This window comes from Culex quinquefasciatus, chromosome 3 (genome assembly GCF_015732765.1).
Source record: "Culex quinquefasciatus strain JHB chromosome 3, VPISU_Cqui_1.0_pri_paternal, whole genome shotgun sequence".
In the NCBI taxonomy this organism is placed as follows: Eukaryota; Metazoa; Arthropoda; class Insecta; order Diptera; family Culicidae; genus Culex; species Culex quinquefasciatus.
Window position 1 is genome coordinate 157672603 of NC_051863.1, and position 20998 is coordinate 157693600.

Below are 20998 nucleotides of genomic sequence, written 5' to 3' on the forward strand. Positions count from 1 at the left end.
CTATCAAATTAAATGAATTCAGTTTCAAACAAAAAGCCATTCGAAAACATGCGCCATAAACTGCTTGGGCCCAAAATTTGAAGCTTTTGCAAAAAAATATTTCCAGAGATATGTGTTTTTCGTCTTATTTTTACCCTATTTTTTCCTATTAAATTTTTGTTTTTAACAGAATCATATACTGAACATCAAATTCGAAGTCCCGGCTCGTTCTCGCTCGAAAGATCGACAAGTCGTCAAGTCGAAGCATAAACGCCAGCACATTTACGCTTGCCCGTTTTACGCTGCGCGTGAAATTGTTCTTTCTGGCTTCTCATAATAGATCATCAAAGTGCATTATCGATACATATGTTTTTAAGTTAACCATAGACTAACATCGAAGACTGAGTACCCTTTATTTTTTTATAATAGAGCAATTCCACCTCAAATCAGGATTTTTTCTGGTACTTTTGTACCCGACCCTCTCCGATTTCAATGAAACTTTGTAGACATGTTATCCTAGGCCTATATAAGCCATTTTTGTGTATATGGAGCCAATTGTACTCGACATTTGAGGAAGGCGTAAGTTATTTACATATTTTTGTATTCTGTAATTTAAAAATGACTGTATCTCGAAGCCGTTGCGTCGTACCAAAAAGTGGTCAAAGACAAACTTGTAGGAAATTAGACGAGCTTTCTGAAAAAATACACTGAAAGCAAAATATACGCAACTTCAATGGGATTTTTTTTTTATTTTTATGCTTAACGGTGCACATCAACCAGAGCTTTAGCACCCAGATTTTTGTTACAGACATTTTAGTATCTTCAAAACTACGGGTACTATCGAAATATTTTTTTATTCATCCCCTATAGTACTGCCCACAAAGTAATTAACAACAAAGTTTGATTAATTTTACATTCCTGTTATTGCAGGATTGGGTCCGTAAGTTTGACCATTTTGGAATAAGAAGACAACAACTTCCTTCGTTGCTGTGCACCCTTAAAAGTTAAATTTTGGCCTAAAATGTTACAAAAAAACTGACGAAAAATGCAGGATTTTTTTTTATTTATTTTTTTTTTCAATGGTTTTTTTTATTGAGAATTATAATTGTTACAATGATGTTTCACCTAAAAAATAAAAAATATCATTTACTAAAACTGTTTTTTTTTAATGGTCTAAACGTCAAAATTTTCGAGAACCAAAAGTGGGAATCGATTCTCCAGACAATTTTACATAAAAGTCCCCATATTGACCATTGTCCTAAGTCCAACCCTTGTGAAGTTTAGAAATAAAAATGTTGATAAAAACAGCCTTTTTTTTGTGGTTTTTGGCATTTTCTATATGACAGACTTGATTTTTCAGTCTCGAAAATATTTTTACCGGAAAGCTCGTCCAATTTCCCATAAGTTTGCCTTCGACAGCAAAATTTTTGTAATTGAAAGACGCAACTTTTGGTACCCAGACATGTATAGGTCATCGCTGAAATTTTCAGGTTATCGCAGTTTTAGTGAAAAAAGTTGATTTTTACTCGTTTTCGTCATTTTGTCGTTTTTGCGCGCGGCGCGTCAGTTTTTATGTTTGAAAAATCATATTTCCGAAACGTGTTTATTGATATTCGCAATTTTTTTTATATGTTGTGTAAAATATTACAAGGAATCAGGAAAACAAATTTCAGACATGGGCTCTTTGGTCCCGAGACCTTGAAATCCTTGAATGAAATTTTCATAGGATCTTTTCAAATATTCAGCTAGTTTTTTTTTACCTCAACCCAATTTTTCCATAAAAGCCCAACTAATAACTTTTCTTTTGAATTGTGGCGCTACAAAATTGGTTCAACCGTTCCGCAGATATGATTTTTTGAAAAACGTGGTTTTTGCGAAAATCGACGATAAACGCAATTTTTGGACCACCCTATTTCGGATAGGATCACTCTAATCGCCAAACAAAAAAAAAAATACGGGTCTAATTATTTGGGCCAAAGTACCCCCACTCCAAATTTGAGCCAAATCGGAGAACTTTTGATTTGGAGACTTCCTGTTTGACGTGGAATGGCTGTATAGATAGATGTTTTTATTAATTTTAAGTGACTTTTCTACAGAAATTTCCTTTAAAGTCCTGTAGTCTGTTGCTAAAAGTGTATTACTGGTCACCATTTTTGTTTTGCTGGTCGCAATTATACCTTACTATTTTTGCACAAATTTTATTGTTTGGTCCGATTTTGGTAGAAATATTTTTCAATGATTTTGAATCAATTTTATTAGAAATGAAAGTTATGCAATGTGTTTGACTTACTTTAAACAAAAATGTATAGAAATTTTAGTGTTCACCTTTGTCCCGCAAATTTATTTTTGGGATCTGTTTTAGTAAAAAATAAAAAGAAAAAGAATTTCAAAAGCCATTTAAGAGCCAGTTTTTCACCAATGTGTAACAGGTCGTATCGAGGTGCTCCGATTTGGATGAAACTTTCAGCGTTTGTTTGTCTATACATGAGATGAACTCATGCCAAATATGAGCCCTCTACGACAAAGGGAAGTGGGGTAAAACGGGCTTTGAAGTTTGAGGTCGAAAAAACATTAAAAATCTTAAAATTGCTCGCATTTCCGTAAAACTTCATCAAACCCAACTCTCGTAGATGCATTCGAAAGATCTTTTGAAGCACTTCAAAATGTGCCATAGACATCCAAGATTGGTTTGATTTTTTCTCATAGCTTTTGCAAATTACTGTTAAAAATGGATTTTTTTAAAACCTTAATATCTTTTTCCAATAGCCTCAAACACCCATACTCCCATAGGTCAAAAGATAGGTAATTTCATGGACTATAAGCCTTCGGAAATAACTTTTTGGCCAATCGCAGTTTTTCTCATAGTTTTTCGATTTTTCTATAACAAACATTTTACAACGTTAGTTTTTGCCCTGTAGGCCGTCATAGCGGCACACATTGGTCTCAATTTTGTCATATTCGAAATCCTCGGACAATTTCACGTAAGTTAGAAGTATTGGAGTTGTAAATTTGATTGGAAAAAATGCCATTTAAAATGAATTAAAATATTTTTTAACTTTTTTTCGGATTAGAGGTAGAACAGATATTCGCCTACTTAAAACGGCATTTGACGTTTTGATCACAAGGTAAATAAGATCCATTTCTTTTTTCTAAAATGTTTTATTTATTTATTTTTTAAATCAAATTTATAACTTCAATACTTCTAACTAACGTGAAATTTTCCGAGGATTTCGAATATGACAAAATTGAGACTAAAAAGTGCCGCTATGGAGGCCTACAGGGCAAAAACTAACGTTGTAAAATGTTTGTTATAGAAAAATCGAAAAACTATGAGAAAAACTGCGATTGGCCAAAAAGTTATTTCCGAAGGATTATAGTCCATGAAATTCCCTAACTTTTGACCTATGGGAGTATGGGTGTTGGAGGCTGTTGGAAAAAGATATTAAGGTTTTAAAAAAATCAATTTTTAACAGTAATTTGCAAAAGCTATGAGAAAAAGTCAAGCCGGTCCTGGATGTCTATGGCCCATTTTGAAGTGCTTCAAAAGATCTTTCAAATGCATCTACGAGAGTTGGGTTTGATGAAGTTTTACGGAAATGCGAGCAATTTTAAGATTTTTTAGGTTTTTTGGACTTCAAACTTCGAAGCCCGTTTTACCCCACTTCCCTTTGTCGTAGAGGGCTCATATTTGGCATGAGTTCATCTCATGTATAGACAAACAAACGCTGAAAGTTTCATCCAAATCGGAGCACCTCGATACGACCTCTAGAACAAACCGAGCAGAATTTACAAATACTGCCTCTTAATGGTAGCTAGGTAATTGGCTAGGCTAAACAGTAGTTAGGGTTGTAAACTTCAAATATTAGATCAAAATAGGCTGAAAGTGACTTTAGCCCTTAACTTACAGACATTTCAATTTTTCAACTATTTTTAAAGATATAGAAAATTGACCAAAAGGTCAAGTCGAAACCCCGACAATGAGATATTCATTTAAAAAAAAGTATCAAAATTCCCTAGTAACATTTTTAAACTTACAGGTTTTATCATGGTTCTGGAAACCCTCATACGGCCTAAATAGGCTTTTATGGCCTACTTAAAACCTAAAATGTTACTTGGGTTACTGGTTCGCACCTATGCACTGCACTACTCTACAATCCCTACATTTATCATAAGATATTTTCTAATGAGACCTACCATGAACGCTACTCTTACGGCTGCTTCTAAAGTTGGCTATCAATTTCAAATCGCGTCAAATATTTGCCCAAGTGCAAACGTGGATCGATACACTCCGCCAAGCCCGAGAATTCCTTCCATTGCGTCACGTACCTTGCTTCGCATCATCCCCTTTGCTGGGCACGTAATCTTGCTAATTAAATCGAGAAAAAAAAGAAACCTCGCCGCACCGATACGGGTTTCAATCAAGATCGATTATGAACCACCTGTTTGCCGAGCGCGGAATGAGCTGAGATGACCATATATCGATGCTCGACGAATCGCCCTTCAGAATCGCGAGACGCGTGCATACATTTTCGCATATCTCGCTCGCCATCTCGCTTGGTATCCTTTCATGGTGACAGAAAAATTAGAACCAATTCCTTGTTAGCTCTCGGTCGGTTGGTTAGACACTCTCGATTGAACTAGATCGGTTTTATGCCGGATGATAATTGAAACGTTATCTTGGCACTGCTAGTGAGTTCAAGCAGCAGGGTGACCGCTCAATTCAAGTTATGAACAATATTGTATTTTTAAATTCATCAAACCTGCATACTAGAACAACACCAACGTAGAGTATTGCGTGTGACATGCGTCGGCGAATCACATGCTGCGCCTCAGCAAAGTCGATTATTTATGATTTCATGCTCAACCAACGACGTTGCGCTGCTTGAGTTCTAGCTAGTTGTTTACCTTCGCGGTCTTGCACTGGAAATGCGTGACAACTCGATTTGGTGTGGCGTACTAGTTAGTGACAGTGATTAGTGTTTGAACACTACACCCCCCTCGTGAGCGTGTGATTTGTAGTGAATTAGTTGGCTGGTTTTTGTTTGTAAGAAAAATGCAACTCCCAGGGTGCAGCGTTAGAAGGTTTGCCACTAAAGTCATTACTGTCACCAGTTTTGTGAGTCTTTTTTTTGTGGCCCCCAACTAGAAAATAAATGGCAGAGTAAAATGGGATTATTGCTTCGATATATCTTATGAGACAAACACCACTCGCACCCCAAGAAGTATAAACAGAGAGTGCAGTTTTCAATTCCAATCAAGCTGCTGCATTCATGTGACGACGACACTTGCACTTTTCCAAACAAGATGCTCTAGCTTGTCTTGCAGTGTGTGCTAAACCATTTTATACTCCCCCCACCCAGTCGGAGTGGTGTTATGAATGGAATTGTCCCTGCAACAGCACATATTGTGTTGATCATCATGCTGCTTGGCGCGCTTTGTTACAACCGGAAAGGAGCAGCAGCATCCTGGAAAATAATAAATAACGAATTCCAATCAAAGTTTATGCTTTTATGAGAGGAAATGTGTTTTTGTCGGTCACAAGTAAAAGTTTTGTGATTTTTTTCTTACGTTATTGGTAAGAGAATCGCGTTTGTAAATGCTGCATGTCTCTTGTAATATTAATCTTTTTTTCTTCTTCAAAATGTTGTTCAATCCTTCTCTGATTTATCTGTAAATTTTTCATGCAGTTTTCATTAGTTATACCAGTGGCTCAACCTTTTTAGATATATTTCCCTCTTGGCTAATTTTGGAAAACTTTATTCCCCCTACAATTTTGAACTAATGGGTATCATTGCATAAAAATCATAACATTGGATTTAATATTCGTAGAAAGTGTAAGTTTTACATAATTGTTTTTCCCATGCTCTTACAAAATAGCATATACAGTCCAGACTCGATTATCCGAAGGTCTCGGAAAAATTTCACTTCGGATAATCGAATCACGAAACAATTTTTTTTTTCGCTGTCATATTTTTTAAAGACGAGCTTAAGTATGATCCATAAACTACTCTAAAATGATTTAGAATTTTAAAATCCAAGATGGCGGCCAAAATGGCGGCAATAACATATTGAAAAAATGCATTTTTTAATTAAGAGGCAGTATTTGTAAATATTGCTCGGTTTGTTCTAGAGGTCGTATCGAGGTGCTCCGATTTGGATGAAACTTTCAGCGTTTGTTTTTCTATGCATGAGACGAACTCATGCCAAATATGAGCCCTCTACGACAAAGGGAAGTGGGGTAAAACGGGCTTTGAAGTTTGAGGTCGAAAAAACATAAAAAATCTTAAAATTGCTCGCATTTCCGTAAAACTTCATCAATTCCAACTCTCTTAGATGCATTCGAAAGGTCTTTTGAAGCACTTCAAAATGTGCTATAGACATCCAGGATTGGTTTGACTTTTTCTCTTAGCTTTTGCAAATTACTGTCAAAAATGGATTTTTTTAAAACCTTAATATCTTTTTCCAACAGCCTCCAACACTCAGGAACTGAGTGTAGTCAATTGAATTGTTGCATCTTTTTAATGACCAGCAATAAAGTGTCGTTTTAATTGTGTTACCGTTCGAAGTGAAGGCCACAAAGTTTAGTACTTGACGGAAAAGCAGCTCTGTGCAAGTGGGCGTTGGAGTTCAAGCGTTGGATGCTGAGTAGCCAAGGATTTTCGACGGGACAAAAAACCCATACTCCTATAGGTCAAAAGATAGGCAATTTCATGGACTATAAGCCTATGGTACTAACGTTTTGGCCAATCGCAGTTTTTCTCATAGTTTTTCGATTTTTCTTCAACAAACAATTTACAACGTTAGTTTTTACCATGCTGGCCTCCATAGCGGCACTTTGCGGTCTCAATTTTGTCATATTCGGAATCCTCGGACAATTTCACGTATGTTAGAAGTATTGGAATGGTAATTTTGATTTGAAAAATAATTAAATAAAATATTTTTGAAAAAAGAAATAGATTTTATTTACCCTATGACCAATACGTCAAATGCTGTATCAAGTAGGCGAAAACCGGTTTTACCCCTAATCCAACAAATTGTTAAAAAATATTTTTAATTCATTCTAAATGGCAATTTTTCCAATCAAATTTACAACTCCAATACTTCTAATTTAAGTGAAATTGTCTGAGGATTCCGAATATAGGAGTATGGGTGTTGGAGGCTGTTGGAAAAAGATATTAAGGTTTTAAAAAAATCCATTTTTGACAGTAATTTGCAAAAGCTAAGAGAAAAGTCAAATCAATCCTGGATGTCTATAGCACATTTTGAAGTGCTTCAAAAGACCTTTCGAAAGCATCTAAGAGAGTTGAAACTAATGAAGTTTTACGGAAATGTGAGCAATTTTAAGATTTTTTATGTTTTTTGGACCTCAAACTTCAAAGCCCGTTTTACCCCACTTCCCTTTGTCGTAGAGGGCTCATATTTGGCATGAGTTCATCTCATGTATAGACAAACAAACGCTGAAAGTTTCATCCAAATCGGAGCACCTCGATACGACCTGTTACACATTGGTGAAAAACTCGCTCTTAAATACAATCGAATATTCAATTTTGACTAAAATGGGTTCGCAGAACTCAAATTTGATGTTAAAAATACGAAAATAAAAAGATAGGATTTTTTACCCATGATTCGATTATCCAAAGTCCCATACAAACTTTCGGATAATCGAAATATTTTAATATTAAATATTTATTTAAATATTTTGTTCAACAGTGTTTAATTACCTTTATGTGAAATCATTGGTTAAAGTACTCTTGTTTAATATTTAATTCGGTATTCAGCAAAACGTCACAAAAATCAATCTTAAAATTATTATTAATTTTCAAAAAGGTAAAATTACTTTTTTTTGTCTGGAAGAAAGCTGAAATATAAAAATATTGTTTGAAAACGATTTTTTATGGTTTTTTTATGCTTGAATTTAAATGGAATTTCATTTTCATAGGACTGTTTGAAAAAAAAAATAAAAAATGAAAAAAAAAACAATCTCCATTTCCAAGCCAAAGCATTAACAATGTTTGAAAAATTAAATACAGATCCAAGATTTTTAACTTGTTTTGATTTTTTATTGCCGGGACCCGTGGTGTAGGGGTAAGCATGGTTGCCTCTCACCCAGTCGGCCTGGGTTCGATCCCAGACGGTCCCGGTGGCATTTTTCGAGACGAGATTTGTCTGACCACGCCTTCCGTCGGACGGGGAAGTAAATGTTGGTCCCGGACTAACCTAAAAGGTTAGGTCGTTAGCTCAGTCCAGGTGCAGGAGTCGTCTCTCTGGGTCCTGTCTCGGTGGAGTCGCTGGTAGGCAGTTGGACTCACAATCCAAAGGTCGTCAGTTCGAATCCCGGGGTGGATGGAAGCTAAGGTGTAAAAAGAGGTTTGCAATTGCCTCAACAATCAAGCCTTCGAACATCTAGTTTCGAGTAAGAATCTCGCAATCGAGAACGCCAAGGCAATGCTGTAGAGCAAATAATTAGATTTTTTGATAAAAAGGAAACAATAAATCTAAATCTACCAAATTTATTGGAAAATAAATATTTTTATATTTTTACAACCTAAAACTCAGGACACTCGCGCATTGTTTCGCGCCGAGATTCCGCTCCAGCACAAGTTTCATCCCAGCCAAACAGCACCCGGGATTAAAACTGAATCTGACAGGCGTGTGCTTGGCAAGCTGCTTTGCACTGTTCTGCCGGAATCCCCCTCGAGGCAATTGCGTTCCTGGAACACGGTGAAAAGTGCATCTGTTGCTGCTGCAAACGTCCTGCCGGGAAAAACAACAACAACAAAACTAACAACTTTTTTTTCGGTGTTGATTCCTGCTGTTTTTCGCAGCTCTCTCCTCGTCTCTAGTGAAAGCATGGAAGCTTTGGTTTAATTTTGTCCTGGGCTGCACCACCTGCGATCCACCCACACTACGTTGCCGCTTCCAGATGCAATCTTAACTCTCCGCTAATTGTACCAGGATAAGCTTTCTCCCTGTGTACCGCTAATTAGTTGCATAGCGTTGGCGTGGTGGTCCTGATGTTGACTTGGAAATTGTTTAATCTAGAATCAAAGGCACATTTGGAATAATCATTTTAGAATTTTGTTTTGCAAAATGGATACAGATTTAAAGTATGCACATTTGATGTCATTCAAACATAATTTTCTATAGCTTTCCACAAATTCGATAAATTATTCCGCGATACTAACCAGTGCACGTGCACTCCCACGCACGATTTTGCTAATGAACCTAAAAAATACCGCCACTAATCAAGCAAATTAACAGAGCGTGCAAGCGCGCGCGCGTGTATCCAATTGATTAAGGATTCAGGCAGAACGAAAAAAAAAAGAAATCGGGGGCATTTTGCGAGGGTTTTCCGATGAATGGTGGCCCCCCTGGAATAATTCATTCATAACAGTATGCTTTTTGGAACGAGAAGTTAATATAATACATTTTTTAATGTTTTGAGCGTAACAAGGCTTTAAAAAAATCAAAAATATAGAATTTTATTTAAATTTATTTTCAAAAAATTTAAAATGTAAAAATTAAAAAAAAACAGGAATAACAAAAAATAAATTTCAAATTCTTAATTTTTTTAAGAATATGATTTTTTAAAAGTCAAAATATTAATAATTCAAAAATCATAGCACATATGCTTTAAATAAAAAAAATGGATTTAAAAAAACAAGAGAAATTTAAAACTCTTGAAATTTCTACAAATATAATATTTCAAGGTCAAAATTTTAATAATTCAAATATCAAAGAACGTAAAATATTATACAATTCAGAAATTAAAAAAAAACACCATACATACATTCGAAACAAAAAAAATATTAAAAATGTGAATCATGAAATTTTTATATTGGTTATAATTTCCATACATTTTTTTAATGTTTTGTTGAGCGTAACAAGGCTTTAAAAAATCAAAAATATAGAATTTTAATTTAACATTTATTTTCAAAAAATCTAAAATGTTAAAAATTAAATAAAATCAGGAATAAAAAAAATAAATTTAAAATTCTTAAATTTTTTAAGAATGTGATTTTTTAAAATTCAAAATATTAATAATTCAAAAATCATAGTACATATGCTACAAATTAAAAAAAATGATTTAAAAAAACAAGCGAAATTTAAACTCTTGAAATTTCTACAAATATAATATTTCAAGGTCAAAATTTTAATAATTTAAATATTACAATAAGTAAAATATTTAACAATTCAGAAAAATTAAAAATGTGAATCATGAAATTTTATATTGGCCACAATTTCCATACATTGTTTAAGGTTTTGAGCGTAACATGGCTTTAAAAAAATTAAAAATATAGAATTTAAATTTCAAATTAATTTTGTTTTAAAATCTTAAATGTAATTATAAAAAAACAGGAATAAAAAAAAGAAATTCAAAATTCTAAACATTTAAATAAATATAAAATTTCTGAGTGCAAAGCTATAATAATTTAAAAATCAAAATATGATCTAAATTTTAAAATTTTAGATAAAAAAAATCAAAAATTTTATATCAAAATATTTAAATATTTATGAATTCTGAAATAAAAAATACTCAAAAAATAAAACATTAAAAACGCTACATTCAAAACAAAACAAAATATTTAAAAATATGAATCATGTAATTTTTGTTTTTGTCATAATTTAGATCCCTGGAATAAAATATTGCTTCCTATTATGTGCATTGTAAAATTTCTAAATCAACTAACTTTAAAAACTCAAACTGACCCGAAAAAAGTATAATCGATCGGAATGAAATTGAAAATTGAATTTTCGAATAATTTGGAATCCGGACAATCAAGTAAAAATTGTATTTTAAAAATTTAAATTATAAATTTTTAAGCCGTCGACTTATTTTTTTGAATTTCTAAATTCTTGTTTCTTTTTAACCTGTATGTATTTGTTATTTATTTAAATATTTTTTGCCTGAAATTGTTAATTATTTAATTTTAAAATTCGGATTCTCTAATATTTTTGTTTCATGTTAAAAATTTTGGAATTTGTTACTTTTTCTCATTTTAAGGGAGCGTTCTATTATTACGTAACGCAAAATTTGGGATTTGGGATTTTGGAGTAACCGTGTACACCAAAAGCATGTACCGAAGAAAAAAAAATCAGGTCTGCTCACCGCAAAAATTACAAAAATCCGGCGAAAGTCATATTCAGATTACCAAGTCCGCGCCCCAATCCTCTCGGCTATCTCGCCGCTGGAAAATGGTTGGATCAATGCCAATTTAAGAGTAGGTTTTTTCCGTACGTCGTATACTGTGTTAACTGCATACGATGTATGGGGAACCTACAGCTACATCGCTGAAGATCTAACCATTATGCCGCTATGACGAGATAGCCGAGAGTGTTGAGGCGCGGACTTGTTAATCTGAATATGACTCTCGCCGGATTATTGTTATTTTTGGGGTGAGCAGATCTGATTTTTTTTTCTTCGGTGCATGCTTTTTGTGTACACGTTTTCTCATACAATATTACACGCTTTTACTCACAAAGTAAAACCTCTATGGGTTCAAAATATCACCAACAATCGATATTTTGATGTTTGGCCCAATTTTGAGGGCAGATTTAAATTTAATTGGTAGAATTACATAGGAAACTATTTTTTGTTTATTGCATCTTTTTTACCTTTAAATTGCTGTAACTTTTTGTTTGAATAGTCTAAAATATTTTTTTCGAGAACGTTTTTTTTTTGTAAATTGCATCTTATTTACCTTCAAATTGCTGTAACTTTTTGACCAAAACTTCCAAAACCATTTTTTTGAAAAGGGAAATATATGCAAATTGCATCTTTTTACCTTTAACTCGCTGTAACTTTTTAACCGACAAGCCCAAAATCTTTTTTTTTAACGAAAATGTTGGAAGATTTAAAATTGCTTCGAAAAAAGTTATCAAAAAGATTCATAAAGCTTTTTGAGTTTCATTAAAATCAGTTTACAATTGTAAGCTCAATAAAATAACAAAAGTATGCCCCATAATTAAAAAAAAAATCTTCTTTATGCAGTAAGAACTTACTATATATCGTAAAGTATTCTTGAGTAATGTCCATAAAGCTTTCGCATTGAAGTAATGTTGGCAAATTTCCATTGAAAAAAAGTACAAAAAAAATAAGCCTGAGTCTGTAGCGAAACGATTTGCTCATTAAGCCAAGGGTCGCAATTTGGCATGGAAAACGCCCAGATTGACCTTGTTTATTGATTCAATTCAAACGCATGATAGGGAAACATTCTGATCCAAGGTAACGCAATTACGTAATAATTTTCAGCAAAAATCACGCTTTCGCCAAACTGGGTTAAAAGCGTTGAACAAGGGGGTGAGGTCATTGTTATCCGAGCATTCGTTGGTGAAGGTTGTCTGAATCAACATGACTCGTCGCGTCCCGGCGCAAAACGCCGGCAATATTGCCCTACCTGCGGCTCAAGCAGGCAAAAAAGTGGGAATTTCCAAAAGGAAGGTTGAGGCCTCAACTGATGGCCAAAACCGGGAATTTCCAAAAGCAAGGTGCTTTTGGAAGTGACATCGAACAGCAAAAAGACGAAAAAGAGCGACGGTACTGTACCGATGGATGAGGAGGAGGAGAACTCTTCGTCGCACGAGGAGCAGCTATTGAAGAACAACAAGTTCGCTGGACTGCCTGACGAGGACCAGGTAGCGGAAGCAAAGGAGAATGAAGTGAAACAGCGAAAGGAGAAACTGCCTTTTTATGTGCGGCAATCAGCAGCAACGATCGACTTTCGAGCGGGGCTGGTTGAACTCATCAAGTCTGGGAAAGTCCTAGGCAACATTCGTCTGTGTCAGGACGGATTTAAGGTGCTGGTGCAATCCAGGCAGCACTATCAACTGGTCAAGGATTACTTGACCGAAAACGAGGCGGAGTACTTTACCCATGATGTCGTCATGGATAAGCCGTACAAAATCGTCGTCAGAGGTCTGTACGACATGCCAGTGGAGGAATTAGCTGCCGAGCTAAAAGTTTTGAAACTGGATGTGTTGGCCGTGCACAAAATGAGCCGACGCAACAAAGACATCAAGTACCGTGACCAGCTCTACCTGCTGCATTTGGCTAAGGGATCGACGACGCTTCCTGAGCTGAAGGCAATTCGAGCGGTTTTCAACATTATCGTGTCGTGGAGCGATACCGACCAGTGCATCGTGACGTCACACAATGCTTCAACTGCCTGGGCTTCGGGCACGGAGGTAAGAACTGCCACCTGAAGCGTCGTTGCGCCAAATGTGGTACCGATGCGCACATCACATCCCAGTGCATCCAAGATTCGCTGGTGAAGTGCCTCAACTGCAACGGTGAGCACTCGTCAACCGACCGAAAGTGCCCCAAGAGAGCTGAGTTCGTGAAAATTCGGCAGCAAGCATCGACGAAGAATCAGCCTCAGCGTCGTAGAACTCCTCCAGCCCTGGTGGAGCAAAATTTTCCACCTCTTCAACCGCGACGCCAGGTCCCGAACTTGGCACCGTTGCCGTTGGATCCCAGGAAGAGAGCTGAGATGAATCATCCACGGCCGGGTTCCAGCCAGGAGCCGAGACCGCCACCACCGGGCTTCAGCCAGGAGCCAAGACCAACCCAAGAACCAGCAGTTGAGGAAAATGGTAATGATCTTTACACCTCAACCGAACTCCTCAATATTTTCAAACAGATGTCCGCTGCACTGCGTGGATGCAAAACCAAGACCCAGCAGATTGAAGTGCTGACCTCGTTCGTCATCCAGTATGGATCGTAGGTCCCTCAAGCTGCTGAATTGGAACGCTTGCTCCATTAGGAGGAAGAACTTAGAGCTGGTGGATTTTCTTCGCGAGAAGGAGATCGACGTAGCTGCCATCACGGAAACTCATCTGAAGCCCGGTGAAAAAGTTTATCTGCAAAACTACAAGATCGCGACGCAGCTCGATAGGACCACCTCTGGAGGAGGAGGTGTGCTTGTCGCTGTTCATCGTGATCTCAAGCCACGCCGGCTGCCACACTTCAAGCTGGACATCATCGAGGCCGTTGGAGTGGAAATTCCCACTTCGGTTGGCCCAGTACTCTTCATTGCTGCATACTGCCCACGTCAGGTGAATGCCAGAGATGGTTCAGCAGCAAAACTGAAGAGCGATATCCAGAAGCTGACACGGCGGAGCGCAAAGTACATCATCGCTGGTGACCTCAACGCGAAGCATGAAGTTTGGGGCAACAGCAGGAGGAATCGGAACGGAGTGATTCTGCACAACGATCTGCAAAACGGATACTACAACGTTGTGAGTCCGGATCGTCCAACGAGGGTGGCTCGGTCTGGGAATCACTCAATCATCGACTTCTTCATTACCAATATGGCTGAGAACGTGGCTCATCCTGAGGTGTTTGAAGAGTTGAGTTCTGATCACTATCCGGTGGTTGTGGAGGTTGGAGCTTCCGTTACTCCGCAGCGGCAACCAACCCGGAAAGATTACCACAACGTTGACTGGCAGCAGTTTCAGCAAGTGGTCGACAGCAACATCGACTATGATCAACACCCGGAAACTTCTGCCGATATTGATCGTTCGCTGGAGGTGATCCAGCAGGCTATCAACCAAGCAGAGGCTGCCAACGTTCGGGAGGTTCCTGTTAATTTTAAGGTAACTGATATTGACGTAGATACTAAACACTTGATTAGACTTAGGAATGTTTATAGGAGACAATATCAACGGACTGGGGACTATGACAAAAAGATTTCAGTGAACAATTTGAACAAAATCATACAAGACCGACTTGACAATATCAGAAATCAAGAATTTTCAAAACATGTAAGCCAGCTTGGGAATTATTCAAAACCATTTTGGAAACTTTCAAAAGTTCTTAAAAACAAACCAAAGCCTATTCCTCCTCTTATTGTTGAGGATTCTCCTTTGATTACATCCGAGGAAAAGGCAAATGCACTTGGGCTTCATTTTGTTAGTTCATAATCTTGGCGCTTCCATGACCAGCCGTAAAGAAACATCAGTTGCCAATAGTATTTCAACAATCAATGACTCTACCTTTGAATTTCCTGCAGATTCCCATGTTTCTGGTGAGGAAGTCAAAGTTGCAGTAAAACAAATGAAAAATATGAAAGCTCCTGGCTTTGATAATTTTTAATCTAGTGTTGAAAAAAGAGTGATCAGTTCTTTCAACATCTAGCCAATATTTTCAATAAATGTTTGCAACTTGGTTACTTCCCCACCAATTGGAAACTGGGCAAAGTCATACCAATTTTGAAGCCTCAAAAGATCCAACATCGCCAACAAGTTATCGTCCCATTAGTCTTTTGAGTAGTCTGTCCAAACTCTTTGAGAAGGTCATCTATTCAAGGCTTTTGGATTTTACCAACGATAATAATATAATTTTGAATGAGCAGTTTGGCTTCCGAAAGGGACATAATACTGCTCATCAGCTTACGAGAGTAACTAAAATCATCAAGCAGAACAAGCTTGAGTCTAAATCAACTGCTATGGCTTTGTTGGATGTTGAGAAGGCTTTTGACAATGTTTGGCATGATGGTTTGATACATAAACTGTATTTATACGGTTTTCCAATGTATCTTATCAAAATTATCCAGCACTATCTTTCGGAGAGATCGTTCAGGGTTTTTCTGAATGGGATTGCTTCTGGATTATTCAACATTGATGCTGGGGTTCCTCAAGGAAGTATTCTTGGCCCACTTCTGTACAATATTTTTACATCTGATTTGCCTACTCTTCCTGGTAATGGTGTGTTGTCACTTTTGCTGATGACACTGCCGTTATTTATAAGGGTAAAATAACCAGATATTTAGTTGGCCGTCTTCAGAAGGGTCTTGACGTTCTTTCCGAATACTTTGGCGACTGGAAAATTCGCATAAATGCAGCCAAAACTCAAACCATCATTTTTCCACTTTCCAAATCGGCCAGATTTGCCCCAAAGGATGATGTTTTGATAAAAATGAATGATGTTTCGATACCCTGGTCAAAGGAAGTTGTCTATTTAGGTCTCATACTTGACTCGAAACTATTGTTTCGGCAGCATGTAGATAAAATATTGAACAAGTGCAGCATTCTCATCAGGTGTTTGTATCCTTTAATTAACAGAAAATCAAAGCTTTCTTTGAAAAATAAGTTAGCAGTTTACAAACAAATAATTTACCCTGTTATTGAGTATGCAGTACCTGTTTGGGAGTGTTGCGCTAGAACTCATAAATTGAAGCTCCAGCGTGTCCAAAACAAGGTACTCAAAATGGTTTTGAATGTTCCTGGCTGGACAAGATCAAGTGAGGTTCATGAATTAGCAGAAGTAAAAATGTTGGATCAGAAGATTCAAGAAAAATGTTTGAAATTCAGGAAAAATGTGCTATATCTGAATACCCCTTGATTCAAGGATTGGTTTAGTTTATGGTAAGATTAAGTTAGTTTTAGGTTAGGTTATGTTTTCTTAATTTAATTTTTTTCCTCATTGTACCTAGTGTTACAAAAATGATAAATCATATACTTTTAAAGTTAAGAAAATGAACAGTGTTTAAATCACGAAAAGCAAACTAAAGCTGAAGAGCCACAGCTGACCACTTATTATGTAAACCAAATGTAATTATTATAAGAAAGATTCAATAAAGTATATTTAATTAAAAAAAAAAAAAAAAAGGGGGTGAGGTGTGGTATTTCTGGCCTATACAATTTATATTTTGTCCGTTAATAACATTATATTAACAATAACTTCATTAGTTTCTTTTTATTAAAATAAGTATTATTTTTGAGATACAAAGATTTAGAATCTTGATCCAACAGAATACAACGGGAGTTAAATTTGCGCGATTTGATTGAATTCATCAATCACGTCACACATCAATTTGCTCCGATGCATTTATTTTCATAATTGGATATTTATGAGAGGCTTATTGTGAGCGAAATAAAAATCAAACAATTTACAACACGTGTCACTCTGTTCACAGTGTGTGTGCCACTTCATCCCAGTAATGCCTTAAACTAATTATGGGTTATTTTTTCCAACATTTTTTTCCAGAACCCTGGTGAACCGGTACGTCGCGCAGGAAATCCGTGTTCGCCGAAACGTACGACCCGGAGAATGACGACGACGACGATGGGGCGCGCGCGATATTCCCCAAGACGGACGAGCAGCGGTCGCGGTTGTGCGACTCCGTCAAGAACATCCTGCTGTTCCGGTCGCTGGACAAGGAGCAGGTACGGCGCGGGGGTCACAGTACACGATTGAGAGTAAAACCGTCTCAAATTTAAATGAGAGGAAAACGGTATTTTCTGGTGTAATTCGACACTTCTACTAAACTTTTTTTACTTTCAACTTGAAAACGTTTTCCTCTCGAATGGAAGACAAATAAAAAAAACGCGTAAGAAATAGATCATAATCCTTATCATGAAACCTACTAATTCAGTGCAAATATGCAAACAACTTTTTCAATATCCTGTCCGACCTTCGATTGGAAAACCCATCGAGCAAGAAAATCCAATCTTCGACCAGCAAACTTTCCCAAGAAATGAAAAATAATGCATACGCAACAATACTTTTAATGAGGAAACTTTCCCCATTTCAACTTATCGAACCCTTCGCCACCACTCCACTCCAAGTTGGCCTAGTCTGCGTCTGTGGACGGGCGCCTTAACATATATGCACATTTTTCATCGTCTTGTCAATCGCTGTAATCCTCCCGGCCGGACTTGGCTGACCAGCAAAGTTGGACAAGGTGGTGGTGGTGGTGCATTCTCGGTAGTAATCGCTTTATCAACTTTTGTGTTTTTCCCCTCCTCGTTGCAGATGAACGAAGTGCTGGACGCCATGTTCGAGAAGATAGTCAAATCGAAGATTATATTATAAAGCAAGGAGATGACGGCGATAACTTACGTCATTGAGTCAAGTTGATGAGGGAAAACAAACGACGATTTTAAATGGATATTTGCTTTTTTTTTGCAGAGGAATCTACAAAGCGTACGTAGGAGAAGACCAGAAGCACATACACACGTACGAGGGAAGAGGCAGCTTCGGAGAACTAGCTTTGTTGTACAACATGCCAAGGTAGGTTTTGAAGGTCTATTGCTCTTATTTTCAGCACATTTTTTTTTTTTTTTAAATGAAAATTGACCCTCCTGAGTTATTGCCGATTCGAAATAGTAGTTTATGCAACAAGTTGCAAAAAGAGGTTTTTTTCAGAACGAGTCGTACATTTAACCAACTAGGTTTACCGAGTTGGATAAATACGACGAGTGCTAAAAAAATCAAGTTTTGTAACGAGTTGCTTTTTGCATTTTTTTTAAAACTCAAAGAAGCCATTTTGCATCATTAGTTTGTCCATATAATTTTCCATACAAATTTGGCAGCTGTCCATACAAAAATGATATGTGAAAATTCAAAAATCTGTATCTTTTGAAGGAATTTTTTGATCGATTTGGTGTCTTCGGCAAAGTTGTAGGTATGGATATGGACTACACTTAAAAATTATACACGGTAAAAATTTGGTGATTTTTTATTTAACTTTTTGTCACTAAAACTTGATTTGCAAAAAAACACTATTTTTAATTTTTTATTTTTTGATATGTTTTAGAGGACATAAAATGCCAACTTTTCAGAAATTTCCAGAATGGGCAAAAAATCTTTGACCGAGTTATGATTTTTTGAATCAATACAGATTTTTTCAAAAAATCGAAATATTGGTCGCAAAAATTTTTCAACTTCATTTTTCGATGTAAAATCGAATTTGCAATCAAAAAGTACTTTAGTGAATTTTTGATAAAGTGCACCGTTTTCCAGTTATAGCCATTTTTAGGTAACTTTTTTGAAAATAGTCGCAGTTTTTCATTTTTTAAAAATAGTGCCCATGTTTGCCCACTATTGAAAAGAATATTTTTGAAAAGCTGAGAAAATTCTCTATATTTTGCTTTATTGAACTTTGTTGATACGACCCATAGTTGCTGAGATATTGCTATGCAAAGGTTAAAAAACAGGAAAATTGATGTTTTCTAAGTCTCACCCAAACAACTCACCATTTTCTAATGTCGATATTTCAGCAACTATAGGTCCGATTTACAATGTTAAAACATGAAACATTCGTGAAATTTTCCGATCTTTTCGAAAAAAATATTTTCAAAAATTTAAAATCAAGACTAACATTTCAAATGGGCGTAATATTGAATGTTTGGCCCGTTTGAAATGTTAGTCTTGATTTTAAATTTTTGAAAATATTTTTTTCGAAAAGATCGGAAAATTTTAGCCACTGACTTTAAGAAGGCAACAACCAGCACATGCTGATTCATTTTGGCGGCGAAATTCGTTAAATTAAATTCAATATAGAGCATTTTAAAGTGATGATCAATTATCTTCGAATATGATCCACGGCTTCATCTTAAGCGGGGTACTTTGATAGCCGAGGGTGGCTTTGATAGGTTCGAGATTTTTCCGCAAAATTATGAATAGGAATTAAAAACACACGAAATGGTATGGAATCAAGAAGTACTTGATGGTAGGCAGTGCGTGGCCGAATGGTAACGCTGTCCGCTTTGTAAGCGGATGATTCTGGGTTCGATTCCCATCTGCTGCAACCTTCCATCGGATGAGGAAGTAAAATGTCGGTCCCGGCCTTGGTTGTTAGGCCGTTAAGTCATTCCAGGTGTAGGAGTCGTCTCCATGCCATAAGCACAAACAACACACCAAACCAAGCCTACTCCGGTGGAATCGCTGGCGGCGGTTGGACTCGCAATCCGAAGGTCGTCAGTTCAAACACTGGGGTGGGAGGTTCCTTGGAGTAGAAAGAGGTTTGGGTGCTCTCCCCATTCAAGCCTTCGGACTCCTAGGTTCGAGCAGAAACTTGCAATAGAGACCACAAAAGACCCGGGGGTCGTTAATGTGGATGGTTTGATTTTTTTTTTGAAGTGCTTGAAGAAAAGTTTTCATATAATTTTGAAAAGTTTTCAAAGTTAGTCAACTTCAATTAAGAAAATTTTGTTGAATAGCATTAAAATGTCATAACTTTCTCAATAAACATGATTTAGAAACAGCAAAATGCATTTTCGGATTCATTGGGCAACTTTCTAGTAAGAGAAGGTAAATGAGTTTTTAGATAATAATTATTATGTGTTTTCTAAACATAATTTTAAAAAATTTCCAAATTTAAAGTCATTTTCAGTTGAACTTATTTCATGTTAAATTCGAAAACTTTTCTTTCGTGCCTAGAATTAAGAAATTTCAGGCAAAATTTTGACTTTTAAACAAGTTTACCTTAAATTTATATGTATTTAGCTAAAAAGCTTTTAAACTTAGTTAACTAATTATAAAAAATGTTTTTTTTTGCTTAAAAGGTATGTCAGAAAACTTATTGATGGAACATTTCACAGAAAAAAATGATGGTAATATTCATCAGGAAATGGTGACAGATTTTGTGGCTAAAAAAATGATGAATTTAACCCCAGAAAATGAAGAATTTTCATCAGTTTTTGATGAATATTCATCAGGTTTACATTTTTACACATTTTTTATGTAATATTACTCAAAAAAGAGGTAATATTCAACCTACCAAATTTTCAACATTCCAAAATTCAACTTTTTTTTCTGTGTTGAAATAAAAAAAAATCGAACGCCTTAAATCTGATTTTAACAAGAAAAACTATGACTATCAAGGTAAACCTCGAGATTCAGAATAAGAATTTCCAACGCAACTTTTTTTTGTACGCAATTGGAAAACTTATTTAAAAAATAGTGCATGGGCTTGCTATGGCCTAGTACATATTTTAAAAATAATAATATTGAGAAAAATCACACCAGATAGAAAATATTTTTTAAATATATTGAAATTCTATCAAACATTCACCACACATTCAATACTACGCCCTTTTGAAATTTTAGTCTTGATTAAAAATATTGTTTTCGAAAAGATTGGAAAATTCCACGAATGTTTCATTTATTAACATAGAAAATCGGACAATTCTACCCTTTCTAATCAAACACCTATCTTCGTCATATGAAGAGTTTGATGCTCGATTAAAGCTCCAAAAATGCTTTTTGTGCTATAAACTTACCAGCAACAGCACC

The 20998-nt window shown here is 36.0% G+C and overlaps 1 protein-coding gene across 1 annotated transcript in view; it reads left to right on the plus strand.

Annotated features, from left to right (window-relative positions):
• LOC6036247 (cAMP-dependent protein kinase type II regulatory subunit) overlaps positions 1–20998 on the plus strand; it is a 71461-nt gene that overhangs the window by 24075 nt on the left and 26388 nt on the right. Inside the window, exons 4-6 of the mRNA XM_038261300.1 lie at positions 16995–17145; positions 17735–17757; positions 17891–17992. Of these exons, the coding sequence (XP_038117228.1) occupies positions 16995–17145; positions 17735–17757; positions 17891–17992 (276 nt within the window). The remainder of the gene's footprint in view (positions 1–16994; positions 17146–17734; positions 17758–17890; positions 17993–20998) is intronic.